The sequence below is a fragment of the Eptatretus burgeri genome, chromosome 3, assembly GCF_056783735.1.
Source record: "Eptatretus burgeri isolate ZD-2024b chromosome 3, Ebu_testis_v1, whole genome shotgun sequence".
NCBI lineage: Eukaryota > Metazoa > Chordata > Myxini > Myxiniformes > Myxinidae > Eptatretus > Eptatretus burgeri.
In genome coordinates, this window is record NC_140963.1 from 77,382,457 (window position 1) to 77,398,076 (window position 15,620).

The window sequence follows — 15,620 nt, forward strand, 5'->3', positions numbered from 1 at the left end:
CGACGCCCAACCCTGCCTGGGACCTCTCCGACGCCCAACCCTGCCTGGGACCTCTCCGACGCCCAACCCTGCCTGGGACCTCTCCGACGCCCAACCCTGCCTGGGACCGCTCCAACTCCCAACCCTGCCTACACCTGGGAGAGATGGAATATGAGAATGAGGTGGCAGTGGTAATTAGTGGGTGCTTATGATGAGGGCTGTTGAAGGGAGCAAAGATGAGGAGGTTTACATACTTGATAAGTCCTTGACTAGTATCTGCTTAGTGGCATTTAATTTGCATTGAAAGTAATTCCTGGGTGTTTTCTAAGTATTCGATCTCATAAGTAATCAAAAGAGATCGGCTCTCCCATTCTCTCCCCCAGGTATGAAGGTTGCCGTTATGGCACTTTCCATGTTCTTCCTCAATGTGGCTCGAGCAAAGGAAAAGCATCACCTGCAGCAGCAGCCGCAGCAGCAGCAACATGAGGAGGATAAGGTGGAAGAAGTGAAGAGACGTGTCATGGGGCCAAAGAAACCTCCACAGACGCTTTCTCGAGGTGAGAACAACATGTTTGAAAGGAGCCTGTGGGGACACCGGACAGGTGATGCAAGTTTCACCAAGTACATACCGAACTGTTATCATGAGTTGAACTTTTATGTGAATTTTTTTTTTTGGGGGGGGGGTCTTGGCTCATGGAAGAGTGAGTTGGAGACTAAGAAGGTAAGATACTGAGAGTGTGCCAACAGGCAGACACAAGCAAGAGAATTGAACAGACAGGAAGAGAAGATAGGAGGATGAGAGAAAACACAGTTAACTGCAAGAGGGTTGGTTTATTTGAGGTGTAAGATATTGTGCGTTGGCATGGGAATGACATGAGTTAGTCGTTCACCTTCTGCTTGAAGATGTGGAGGGAAGGGCGAGATTCAAGTGTTTCCTGAAGGCAATTCCAAAAATGGGAAAAGGCAGGAATGAAAGAGTTGAGTTGCGTGGTAAGCCTGGATTTGGAGAGTTTAACTGGCATAAGCTAATTTGAAGAACGAGCAAGTCTTGGAAGAGCTGGAGAGAGTCAGAGGGCTGAGAGAGAGCAAATGGAGATAATCTGGAGGACAGGCGGTATAAGCAAAAAACAGAAAAAGAGACCACTCACTTGCCTGTGATGTTAAAATATCAGGTGTTGTGCTTCAGCATCATCAGGAGAGGTTCCAATAATTCTGGGAGCTTAATGTTCCACAGAATCCAGGAGAGACAGATATGATGCCGTTTGTGAGATTCATTTATTTGATTTTTATTTACTTTGTATCATCTGTTGCTCTGAAGCCCTTTCAATTCACTTTGGTTGTGTTTGTCTCCTCATCAGTTGTCAATTTCCCCCTCCACCCCTCACCTTCTCTCTCTGTCTATCTGTCTTTGTCTGTCTGTCTGTCTGTGTCTCTGTCTCTGTCCCTCTCTCCCACCACTCAAATGTTGCTTTGGTTTTTGACCCACTTATCTAGCTTTTCCATGAACTTCAAACTCATGGTACAACTTTATTTTTTAGATCTTTATCTATATCAATACCTGTATTTATATTTACAGTGTCTCAATAAAATGTATACAGACTTTACACATCTCGAAAATTATACGATACGAGCAGAGTACCCGCCCTGCGAGTGATCTTGTTCCGAGCATGCAACACATTCTTCTGATGCATACCTTTATTTGGGCAGTGTAGAGGCAACTGACAGCTCTGAAAAGGCAAAATAAATACATAACCAAGGTTACATGCATGAAGCAAAAACACACTAATGGCTTATAATTCAAAACGCATCACTGCTCTGGAAAACGTGGGGACTTGTAATACTTTTTCCCCACATGGAGGTAGCACTAAACAATATACATTTACATAGAGAATTTGTGTCCCCTCCTCCTCCTACCCCCAACACCACCAGTAAAGATAAAAACACACCTATACACTAATTGGGGTCATGCTCATCCTATCCTCTGTGGCGAGTCTGGACGTAATTGGCCCACAAGTGTTGGAGGAGTAGCGCGACAAACAAACGCACAAGCATCGGTCCGTGAATTATAGTAGGGATAAGGGAAGAAATGGGGAAATGATTGTGAATTTAATGATCCATCTTTATCACTTGCAAAATCGAAGATTTTTCAAGTATATTGGTCAGTCAATTTTGTTCAAACCCCGTTGGGCCACTGAATTCATACACCAGGGGGTTGACTCAGCCTGTCATCCTTCCGAGGTCGGCAAAATGAGTACCAGTGTACTGGGCCGGTGTATACCCCGGTTAAAATAGGTGTACCATATCCCTGTGTCGTAAGAGGCGACCAGGGTTGCGTCAGGAAGGGCATCCGGCGTAAAACATGTGCCAAATCACTATGCGGATCATACGGATGATCCGCTGTGGCGACCCCTAACGGGAGCAGCCGAAAGAAGAAGAAGAAGATTGGTCAGTCAATTTTGTTGTTCTGTCTGTCTGTCTGTCTGTCTGTCTGTTTGTCTGTCACTCGCCTAGAGGTCACAATTCTAAACCGATCATCATGAAACCCATTTGGTCATTTGGGTCCTGTAGATATTTTGGGTGTTCAGGGTCCTTGGAGTCTTTAGTGTCCTTGGGGTCTTTTGCGTCCTCAGGGTCTTTGGGGTTTTTTTGGGTCTTTTGGATCTTTTACGTCTTTTGGGCCTTTTAGGTCTTTTCGTTTTTTTGCATACATTTTTGAGGCTCGTATGAGAGCTAACACACAATGCACAACAATGGGGGCGGGGGGGGCAGGAGACAAGAGAGGCAGGAGAGGGAAGGACAAAACAGTGGGGAAGAGAGACATGAGATCTGTGGAAGGGAGAGGGATGTGGGCGGGGAACACGGACTAAACAAGATGGACACCACAGGGACTTTCAGGACCTTACACAACAAGGAACTTTCAGGAAGGAATGCAGGGAATTTGAAGGAGGTGGGTTTGGGGTGGATTAACGAGGATAGACAAGATCGTGGTTCTGGATGGGGGAAGATAAGAGGTGGTGGTGAACTGCTGCTTTGAAGATCTGGAGGGAAGAATGAGGTTAAAGAGTTTAGGAGCTTATTCCGAAGGTGAGAAAAAAGAACACTGAAAGAGTGAAGGTGAGCAGTGATTCATGATTTAGGTAGTTTTACCAGAAGGGGGTTGCTGGCGGATCTTGAGCGCCCTGTAGAAATATTGGGGGGGGGGGAGGGAGGACATATCGCAGACAGAGCAAAGGGGGGCGAGACAGGAGAGGAGACTGTACAAGACAAAAAGACCACCGATCTGCCTGTGGTGAGAGAGTGAGACGCTCAAAGACTCAGCCTCACTGCGGAAGATACCAATGATCCTAAATGCCTTGGTTTCCACAGCATGAAGCCAAGAAAGGTGAGAGGCAGGAGCACCAGGCCAGAGGGGAGAGCAGTACTCCATCAGGCTGTGGACGAAAGCTTTGCATGTGGTCAGGAGCTCAGGGGTGCTAAGGAAGGACTTTCTGTGATGGAGGATGCCGAGTCGGTGACTGGCTTTGTAGGCAAGGTTGGAAATATGGCTTTCCCAGGAAAAATCATGGAAGATGGTAAGACCTAGAAGCTTGAATGAAAGAACTTCTTCCAGAGTATTGTTGGGAAAGTATATGAAGCGGGGGGGGGGGGTCCAAACGGTCCTTTTGGAGAGACGTGAGAGTGTGAGATTTGTCAGGATTGAAAGAAATGTTCCACGTGCTGGACCAGTTCGTGATTTTACCCAGATCTGCAGGGAGTCAAGAAGCTGCTGCTTACCAATCTGAGGGATGACAGATGGTACGGCAGAGCATGGAGTCACCAGCAAAGAGATAAAGAGGATTTTCCAGACAGTCAGAGAGATCATTGATGAAAACCTGAAAAAGAACAGGGCCCAGAACGCTACCTTGAGGAACTCCAGCCTGCACAGGAAGAGGGGATGAAAGAACTCCATTTAGAGCCACACGTTGGCTGCAACAGGAGAGGAAATGTGCGAGCCATGAGTGGAGATTGCCTTGGATACCATAGGAAGAGTTTGGTGAGCAGGGCAGGGTGCCAGAATGTGTCAAAAGCACATGATATGTCGAGGGATATGGCCCTGATTTCATGTCTGGCATTGAGTACTTCCATCCGTTGTTGGGAGAGCAGAAGCAGCATATCCAGGGTGGAGTGACCTGGTCTGAATCCAAATTGATGATCGGAAATCAAGCCATTGGAGAAGAGGAAGGATTTGATGTCTGAAGCAATGAAAGGATTCCATAACCTTGCTGATGATTGGGAGAAGGCTGATTGGTCTGTTGCTGCAGGGATCCGTTTTTGCACAATTTGTTGTGCAGAGTGGTAATGTTTGCTGATTTCCAAGGAGATGGCAGATGACCTTGAGCAAATGAGAGGATGAATATAACAGAGAGAGGGTGGGCACCAGCAGAGCAGGTTTTTAGGACACATTGCTGATGCCGTCTGAACCGGTTGCAGAATCTGAGTTGAGGTTTGACAGCAAAATCTCCACATTATCGGGAGAAAAGGACACAGAGTGCAGAATCAGCTGGGTGTGACTGGATAAGGTGGGTACAGAAAGCGATGGGTTTGCGACACAAGATTTAGAAGCAAACATGGAGTTTAGACTTTCAGCCTTTTCGCGTGCAGTGCCAGCAGTGCGGCCATTTGAGGGAAGTGAGGGGATGGAGGGGGAACATACACCATAAACAGACTTGGCTAGATGACACCAGGATTTGGAGCAGGGAGAGAGGTTTGAGAGTTCAGACTTGAGATTAGAAAGATCGTGTTTTCTGGCTCTCCTGAGGGTAGACACACACTTGTTGTGGACACACATGAGAGAGAGAGAGAGAGAGCAAGTTTCTTTGAAAGAATTCCCAGGATGAGTTCATGTTGGAGAAAGTAGTGATGGGAGACCAGTCTATAAGTTTGATGGCTGCTTGGAGACCCTGCCAGTCGGCTTGAGTGAAATGCCAGAGTCGACGGTGCTGAGGTGGTTCTCTAACAGCCAGAGAGATGTCCACTTTGACAAGGACGTGGTCAGAAGGATCGATTGGAGCGGAAGAAAAACAGCAGATATTTTCTGGGAAATTTGTGAAAATCAGATCCAGAAGAGGTGGAGTACCATTGGTTGAGATCCGGGTCCCAATGAGTCACAGAAAGCTTTTGCTGAAGTGCCATGACAGGTGAGAGAGGTACCCACACCAAGCCAACTGGCATGATGACAATTGAAGTCACCACATATGAGAAAGAGAGAGTTCGGATGAAAAGATAGAAGTTGGTCCATGTTTTCGGAAGGTGATGTGTAAACGGAGTCATCACTGTTTGGTGGACGGTAGTTATCAAATAAACATGAGGTGGGAGTGGAGGGGAAGCCATTGCCAGAGGTATTCCGGGGAGTGTGGGGTAGTGAGGGCAGTGCATGGAGAGTGATTAATGGAGTCTTTGATGAAGAGAGCAACTCCTCCACCAGGACGAGGCTCAGATCTGTCATACCGGAGGAGGGAGTAACCGGGGAGAGATACTTTGGAGTCAGAGATGTCTTGAGGGAGGAAAGTTTCTGTTCGGCAGATTATGTCTGGTTTGTCAGTGGCAACCTGTATGGAAAGATCTGTAAGGTTTGAGCAAAGGCCCTGGATATTTGAGGTCCACACTGTTAATGAAGAGGGAGGGGAGGAGGCTTTGGGTGCAGGGGATGGGAGGGGAGGGGGAGGGTAGGACAAGGGAGGAGGTGGGGGGAGGTAAGGAGAGTTGTTGAAAGAGTGTGGGGGGTTGCAGAATAGCTAGGGAAGGGGGCCGGATGAGGAGGAGAAAAGGCTCTGTGGTGCTGGGGGAGAGGGGGCAAGAGAGGGGGCAGAAGGCGGTTGAGGATTTGAGGAGCTGGAGTGATGAGATGGAGGTGAGAGGGCAGTGGAAGGAGGCAGCTTTGTGGATGGGATGGGGGGGCAACTTTTAGAATGGTGAATGGTGGGCGAAGGGTGAGTGGGGAGAGTTGAGGGAGAAAGGTGAGCGGGGAGAGTTGAGGGAGAACGGTGAGAGGGGGAGTTTTTAAGAAAGGTGAGAGGGAGGCTTGAAGGGAGAAGTTGAAATATAAGTTGAATTGTTGTTGAAATAGAAGAGTAGTGCATTGTGATACAGTGAAGAGTACCACATGTGTGACAGGAAGATGAAGCATTATAAGAGATCATTATTATTATTATTATTATTATTATTATTATTATTATTATTATTATTATTGTTTGAGAGCGTTTTCATCAGATTCGGTAATGGAAATGTAGAAAAAATTGTGGAGGTGTATGGTGAATTTGGATCGGTAAATGCAGAGTGAAGCTGCTGGTTCGATGAAAAGTATCAAGAAGAGGGTGGAGAGAGACGCGTGGTTACAGGAGATGTATAGATCGAAAGGATACAAGGAAGATTATTAATTTTTGATGTATTTTTGAAGAATAGGTAAGATTCGGGAATGGTAGGTTGTAGAAAGAAATAGTGAAGGTAATGGCGAGAGCGGGTCAGCTCAAGTAGAATAAAGATGGTGTGCCAGCAGAAGGAGGAAGAAGAAGGATCGGGACTCGTGGGTATACAAGGAGAAAGGTAGTTTTTTTTTTTTTTTTTAGATTTAAGGCAAGAAACAGAGTGTTTAGTTGAGAGGGATGGTGGACGTTGGGAAAGTGGGGAAAATAGGAATTGAAAGTAATAGGGAGAGAATACGAATAAAAACGATCATACCCCAAGAGGGGAAGAATGGGTAGGCCTCAAGGAACCCGGTAAGACAAGGTCGACAAAAACTCACAAAATAGCACGATGTTTGAAATAAAACCGAACTAGGAACACACAGAAACATGTACGTGAGAAAATAAACAGTTAAAACGGGACAAATAACGACCGGAAACTTAACTTTGAGAATGTCAGCAGAGAGTCCTGAGAGACCATGCCATCGTGCCAAACCCATAACCCGAAGTGATCATTGGGGTCTTTGGGGTCTTGGGTATTTTGTGTCTTTTAGGTATTTTGGGTCTGGAGAGGCACACTCGCCTTGTGGTCCGGAGAAGCACACTCGCCTGTGAGTTTTACATTGCGGAGACTGTAGCACTTGTTGAAGCAGTCAAACCATCCCCTGCTCGCTTGGAATTGATTGGGGCCGCTGGTACCCCCATTGTCCGTACCCCCGTCACTCGTGCTTGTGCAAGTGCAAGTCAGATGTGCGTACATATGCATCGCCTTTGTGGGAATGAGAGGCCAACTTGGACATGTTTTTGTGTGCATTGTTCTCAATCCATACACGGAGCACCTACTCCATCCTTTCAATATGGTCATCCTGGACGTGGGTGATCACTTTGGTGCTTGGTACAGTGCTAGCCACAACACTTTCTCGGTTCGCTTTCTCGTTCTTTTGTATGTACTGAACGGTGGATTGTCCTCTCACCAGCAGATCCACTTTGTGACTCAGGCTCATCACTTTCTTCTGCCTCTTGGCAGTCGACGCATCTCTGGCACTGGTCTTGTGCTTGGGAGCCATGTTTAATCAATGAGCGGAATGAGAGGCAAAATACCGTCTGTTGTACGTATTAGTAACACTCAACATCGTCCGTCTCTCTGCTATTAAATTATTTATTTCTGAAATGTTCGTCTGTATACATCTTTTGAGACACCCTGAAAATTTCTGTTTATGTATATTTACTTAACATTGATCTAAGGTTCATGAGATGAGCTTGTACTTGTACTTGAATTGCATGCAGTCCAGACGGTGTAATTTTACATGAATTAGGACATCAGGAAACAATGGGCAAAATGATGGGATTTGAACCTGAGTTCTTTACATCAATTTTTGTGATTTGAACCTGGGTTCCCTGCATCTTTCTGGGATGTGAACTTGTTTCCTGGATCTAAATGGGATTTAAAATTGGGTTCTATACATCTCTGTGAGATTTTAATCTGGGTTTCCTGAATCTGTGGGACTTAAACCCAAGTCCCATAATCTCTTTGGGATTTGAACCAAGTTATGTGTAATGAACCTGTTTCTCTTGCATCTCTATAGGATTTGAACCTGGGTTCCCTGCATCATGAGCCAAGGGTTCACATGAAGACCAGAATTGGTCAAACCAATTTATTTCGATCTCCAAATGAACAAGTTCGGTTAGAGGGGTTAGAGGAGTTGTAGTCGTGGTAAGAGTGGTACTAGTTTTCATAAAGCTTTGCATGCAACCAGAGGTAACCTAACGTACAGAAAATGTTTTTAAAGTCTGGCTCCTCATCGAGAAAGTTATGTTGTGTCGATGAAAAGCGTTCCTCATTTACCATACTAACAGTGCGAGTACTTTTGGTGAAGTACTGTCTTACTGATGATGTGTAAATAGATTATGTGAGGAGAGGTTGATGTGAAGTTGATGATGTGTAATTGATAAGGGAGGGATGATGATGTGTAATTGATAGTGTAATGTTTTAAAGGGAGGTTGATGTGTAAGGTTAAGAGTGAATTGTGGAAAGGGATGTTTATGCACAAGCTGAAATTGTGCAATTGGGACATTATGAAGGTTATTAGGGGAGGGTGATGATGTGTAAGTGATTGTGTCATGTTTTAAAGGAAGGTTGATAATGCATCATGTTGTAAGGTGAGGTTGATGATGTGTAATATTGTAAGGGGAGATTGATGATGTGTCCTATTATAAGAGGAGGTTGATGAGCAATGTTGTAAAGGGATGTTGATGAGTAATCAGGCAATATTGAAAGGGAATGTTGATGTGTAACATTGGAAGGGAATGTTGTTCATGTGTAATTTATTGTGTAATATTGTAAGGGAAGTTGATGTGTAATTGTGTAATATTTTAAGGAGAGGTTGACAATGTGTAATATTGTAAGGGGAGGTTGATGTATAATTGTGTAATATTATAAGGGATGGTTGATGATGTGTAATTGTGTAATATTGTAAGAGATGGTTGATGATGTGGAATTGTGTAATATTGTAAGAGATGGTTGATGATGTGTAACTGTGTGATATTGTTAGGTATTCTTTGATGATGTGTAATTGTGTGAAATTGTAAGGGATGGTTGATGATGTGTAATTTTGTAATATTGTAAGGGATGGTTGATGATGTGTAATTGTGTAATATTGTAAGGGATGGTTGATGATGTGTAACTGTGTGATATTGAAAGAGATGGTTGATGATGTGTAATTGTGTGATATTGTAAGAGATGGTTGATGATGTGAAATTGTAAGAGATGGTTGATGATTTGTCATTGTGTGATATTGTAAGGGATGGTTGATGATGTGTAATTGTGTAATGTAAGGGATGGTTGATGATGTGTAATATTGTAAGGGATGGTTGATGATGTGTAATTGTGTAACATTGTGAGGGATGATTGGTGAATTTTTAATTGTGCAATATTGTAGGGATGGTTGATGATGTGTAATTGTGTAATATTGCAAGGGATGGTTGATGATGTGTAATTGTGTAATATTGCAAGGAATGGTTGATGTGTAATTGTGTAATATTGTAAGGGATAGTTGATGATGTGTAATTGTGTAATATTGTAAGGGATGGTTGATGACGTGTAATTGTCTAATATTGTATGGGATGGTTGATGTGTAATTGTGTAATATTGTAAGGGATGGTTGAAGATTTGTTATTGTGTAATATTGTAAGGGATGGTTGATGATGTGTAATATTGTAAGGGATGGTTGATGATGTGCAATTGTGTAATATTGTAAGGGATGGTTGATGATGTGTAATTGTGTAATATTGTAAGGGATGGTTGATGATGTGTAATTGTGTAATATTGTAAGGGATGGTTGATGATCTGTAAATGTGCAATATTTTAAGGGATGGTTGATGATTTGTTATTGTGTAATATTGTAAGGGATGGTTGAAGATTTGTTTTTGTGTAATATTGTAAGGGATGGTTGATGATTTGTAATATGTAAGGGATGGTTGATGATGTGTAATTGTGTAATATTGTAAGGGATGGTTGATCATGTGTGATTGTGTAATATTGTAAGGGATGGTTGATAATGTGTAATTGTGCAAGGGATGGTTGATGATGTGTAATATTGAAAGGGATGGTTGATGATGTATAATTGTGTAATATTGCAAGGGATTCTTTGATGATGTGTAATTGTGTAATATTATAAGGGATGGGTGATGATGTGAAATTGTCTAATATTGTATAGTATGGTTGATGATGTGTAATAGTGTAAGGGATGGTTGATGATGTGTAATTGTGTAATATTGTAAGGGATGGTTGAAGATTTGTTATTGTGTAATATTGTAAGGGATGGTTGATGATGTGTAATTGTGTAATATTGTAAGGGATGGTTGATGATGTGTAATATTGTCAGGGATGTTTGATGATGTGTAATTGTGTAATATTGTAAGGAATGTTTGATGATGTGTAATTATGTAATATTGTCAGGGATGGTTGATGTGTAATTTTGTAATATTGTAAGGGATGGTTGATGATGTGTAATTGTGTAATATTGTAAGGTATGGTTGATGATGTGTAATATTGTAAGGGATGGTTGATGATGTGCAATTGTGTAATATTGTAAGGGATGGTTGATGATGTGTAATTGTGTAATATTGTAAGGGATGGTTGATGATGTGTAATTGTGCAATATTTTAAGGGATGGTTGATGATTTGTTATTGTGTAATATTGTAAGGGATGGTTGAAGATTTGTTTTTGTGTAATATTGTAAGGGATGGTTGATGATTTGTAATATGTAAGGGATGGTTGATGATGTGTAATTGTGTAATATTGTAAGGGATGGTTGATAATGTGTAATTGTGTAAGGGATGGTTGATGATGTGTAATATTGAAAGGGATGGTTGATGATGTATAATTGTGTAATATTGTAAGGGATTCTTTGATGATGTGTAATTGTGTAATATTATAAGGGATGGGTGATGATGTGAAATTGTCTAATATTGTATAGTATGGTTGATGATGTGTAATAGTGTAAGGGATGGTTGATGATGTGTAATTGTGTAATATTGTAAGGGATGGTTGAAGATTTGTTATTGTGTAATATTGTAAGGGATGGTTGATGATGTGTAATTGTGTAATATTGTAAGGGATGGTTGATGATGTGTAATATTGTCAGGGATGTTTGATGATGTGTAATTGTGTAATATTGGAAGGAATGTTTGATGATGTGTAATTATGTAATATTGTCAGGGATGGTTGATGTGTAATTTTGTAATATTGTAAGGGATGGTTGATGATGTGTAATTGTGTAATATTGTAAGGTATGGTTGATGATGTGTAATATTGTAAGGGATGGTTGATGATGTGTAATTGTGTAATATTGTAAGGGATGGTTGATGATGTGTAATTGTGTGATGTTGTAAGGGATGGTTGATGATGTGTAATTGTGTGATATTGTAAGGGATGGTTGATGATGTGTAATTGTGTAATATTGTAAGGGATGATTGATGATGTGCAATTGTGCAATATTGTAAGGGATGGTTGATGATGTGTAATTGTGTAATATTGTATGGGATGGTTGATGATGTCATTGTGTAATATTCTAAGGGATGGTTGATGATGTGTAATTGTGTAATATTGTAAGGGATGATTGATGATGTGTAATTGTGTGACATTGTATGGGATGGTTGATTATGTGTAATATTGTAAGGGATGGTTGATGATGTGGAATTGTGTAATATTGTAAGAGATGGTTGATGATGTGTAACTGTGTGATATTGAAAGAGATGGTTGATGATGTCATTGTGTGATATTGTAAGGGATGGTTGATGATGTGTAATTGTGTAATATTGTAAGGGATGATTGATGATGTCATTGTGTAATATTGTAAGGGATTCTTTGATGATGTGTAATTGTGTAATATTGAAAGGGATGGTTGATGATGTGTAATTGTGTAATATTGTAAGGGATGGTTGATTATGTGTAATTGTGTAATATTGTATGGGATGGTTGATTATGTTTAATATTGTAAGGGATGGTTGATGATGTGTAATTGTGTAATATTGTAAGGGATGGTTGATGATGTGTAATTGTGTAATATTGTAAGGGATGGTTGATGATGTGTAATTGTGTAATATTGTAAGAGATGGTTGATAATGTGTAATTGTGTGATATTGTAAGGGATTCTTTGATGATGTGTTATTGTGTGATATTGTAAGGGATGGTTGATGATGTGTTATTGTGTGATATTGTCAGGGATGGTTGAAGATTTGTAATTGTGTAATATTGTAAGGGATGGTTGAAGATTTGTAATTGTGTAAAATTGTAAGGGATGGTTGAAGATTTGTAATTGTGTAATATTGTAAGGGATGGTTGAAGATTTGTAATTGTGTAATATTGCAAGGGATGGTTGATGATGTGTAATATAGTAAGGGATGGTTGAAGATTTGCAATTGTGTAATATTTTAAGGGATGGTTGAAGATTTGTAATTGTGTAATATTCTCTTGGATGGTTGATGATGTGTACTTGTGTAATATTGTAAGGGATGGTTGATGATGTGTTATTGTGTGATATTGGAAGAGATGGTTGATGATGTGTTATTGTGTGATATTGGAAGAGATGGTTGATGATGTGTCATTGTGTAATATTGTAAGGGATGGTTGATGATGTGCTATTGTGTAATATTGCAAGGGATGGTTGATGATGTGAGTAGGGTGAATATATTGATTCTGGCTCACTTTTCCCTATGTAAATGAATGGGGGATTTTCAGCGATTCCTATTTTTTTTCCCTAAAAATAAACCCCCTTTTTATCCCAAGGTATATTTATTTGTCTCCCCTTTTCACCTGAAGGTTGAACCTCATTGAATTGAACACCTGGGGGTTGAACAGCTCACTCATTGAACCTATAAAGATTTGTTCATTCTCAAATTCCTTCAATAGTTTAATTTTCTTTGCACAATAATCCCCATCTAAAATATTGAAAAACAAAACATTTGAATCTTTATATTTTTTAAGATACCCCTTTTGTGCTATTACGAAATGATAAACTTCTCTTAATGCTCTTGTTTGACCACCTCCTGAGCCACATATCATTTTGAGATTATAGTAAATTGTTTTTTCATTGTTCAATTGATAACCATCAAAGTTTTCAGTCCATTCAAGGATATTCATTTTTTTCTTTACATCCTCTAACTTACTAGTTTTTAAATTGATTCGCTTATTTGTTTTATTTACCTTTGTTTTAGTTATTTTTTCAATAAGACTTATTTGATATTTTTCACATTCATTATGTTTTCCATTTATATACCAAGACTGAGATTTTCTCCACTCTTTAGTTTGATTAATACTTGGTTTAACCATTTATATATTGCGAAAAAACGCGGCGGTAGCCCTTAAAAAACCCTAACCCATCTTCCCATTGTTAAAACACAATCTATTCTATTCACTCTATCATACAATATCCATATGGAACACAATCTATTCCATTATCTAAAATAAATCTCTTATCATCAAAGGCTCCTAATGCCTTTTTATTCACTTATTCACTATATATGTTATATTTATAACTTCTTATTGTATTCATTTTCCTATATTCTTCTTTCTTATTCATCAAACAATTATAATAATTTCTAAAAGTTATTGATTTCTTTATTCCCTTTAACCTCTTATCAATCTGATCACCATACTTATAAACATATGCCTTTGCTCTCAATCCAATAAACTCACTCATTACTTTTCCACCCAACTCATCCTTAAACTTACCAATAACCTTTTCATTCTTTTTGGAAAATAACTCACTCTTCTTGCTGAAATTACTTGTATCATATACTCCAATATTTTTCTTCATATCTTCATAAACATCATCAGTTTTTATATCTCGGATAAAACTATCAGTGTCCATATACAACAATGAAACATTTTCACCATACTCTTTCTTTAAGTCATTATACAAATAATCATACATCAATATCTTTGATAAATCAAGAACTGCTGTTCCAATATAAATTGGTTTATCCATTACAATACTTTCCTTTTTCATATGAATTGCAAAAAAGTTCTCTGAAAAAACCTCTTCTCTCTCAAAACTTGGTTTATTTATCAATCTCGAAGCTTCTTTTCAAGATGTTGCGAATCTAATGTTTTTCCTGTTTCTAACATTTTCCATAGTCTTTCCAAATACAGCATTATTCATTAATTTATAAAAGTCCCCTTCAAATTTTACTTTTGTATTTGCTCTCATATCTGTATTGAATTGAATATACTTTTTCACCCAAGGACTTTGTTTAAATTTTAAAACTCTATGAATTTTAGCTACTCTCAATCCTTCTCTCAAAAACTGTTTTAAGCTTCTCTGATGCAAAACATATCCCTCTTTATCATAGAATGTTGTTAATAACTTTTCTGTTGATTTACCTTTAATATTAAAACTTTTATGATAATCACTTAACCATTCTTTCTTTGGGGTTTCTTTCTCACATGCAAAAGGAAGATCTTTATGCTTATTATGAAGATCACTCGGGTACCTCAAATCAACTTCAAAATAATAACCTTCTTCTTCGTCATTCAATTCCTCTTGAGAAGAAATAACAATATTCATCAAAGCCTTTTCATAATCCTTTTCTTCCACCCACTCTAATTTACCATAAGGCAGAGATTGAGACATTGCCCATCCATACAAATTATTAGCATCAAAATACATCAAATAATTACTATCTTTTTCACTATCATAATTTGGAAGATATTTATTATTTGCTTTAGCATATCTTTTTGAACATACTTGTGATATTCCACCTCTCTTGGACTTCTCAATCATCAAAAGCATATCACCATCACTGATTAAATCTATATCTTGTTTTGTCATTTTCAACATTGCACTCCAAGCTAAACCAGGAGCTGTGAAATAGTGGGCAGGATCTAATCCATAACAATTTTTATTATGACAGAGTGATCTAAAAGCTTCAAACACATCAGCTAACAATAAAACATCTGTTTTTAGATATAAATCATGATATTCTCCAAGGTTCTTTATCTTAAATAATTTCCATATTTCTTGTGCGTGTTTATATTCCTTATCACTTATCTCTTCTTCATAAAGGTTATTATAGAAACTTTCTTTTGATGGAAGTTGTGTTTCTTTAAATCTCATAAATGAATCCATATAATCATAAGGATAAATTCCCTTACTTGTAAGAATTTTCTCTTTACTTTGAATTTCATTCCTTGTTTGAATTTCCTCTCTTGTAAGAATTCCTTCTTTAATTAGAATTTCATCTTTAATCAGAATTTCCTCTTTAGTTAGAATTTCATTCATTGTTCGAATTTTCTTTATAATTAGAATTTCATCTGCAGTTAGAATTTCTTCATTAATTAGAGTTTCCTCTTTACTTTGAATTCTCTCTTTAATCTGAATTTCCTCTTTAGTGAGAATTTCCTCTTTTGGAAAGAATGAATTAAGATTTGGAAAAGAGTCCGTGGAGCTTAGATTTGATGCGAGGAAGGCTAGTGGTGTTCCCATAAACTTGTAAGAATCAAGAAACCGAATACGAGTTATAGGTTTTGTGAATATCATTTTTGTAAATGAAATATACTTTTGACTTGTGTTTGTTATGGCAGAAATATTCCCTGGTGTTTTTGAAAGTTCATTTATAAATAGATGTGTATCATAGTTGGCGCTGTTGTGAAGAAAGACTGGAATAAAAGAAGGTAATTTATAATTAAGATTACAACA

The 15,620-nt window shown here is 39.2% G+C and overlaps 1 protein-coding gene across 1 annotated transcript in view; it reads left to right on the forward strand.

The window, feature by feature from the left end:
- The first annotated feature begins 363 nt into the window (after positions 1–363).
- The window catches only part of LOC147030235 (anterior gradient protein 3-like), a 26,055-nt gene continuing 10,798 nt past the window's right edge, over positions 364–15,620 (forward strand). Inside the window, exon 1 of the mRNA XM_085874079.1 lies at positions 364–536. Within this exon, the coding sequence (XP_085730205.1) occupies positions 365–536 (172 nt within the window). The 5' untranslated portion in view covers position 364. The remainder of the gene's footprint in view (positions 537–15,620) is intronic.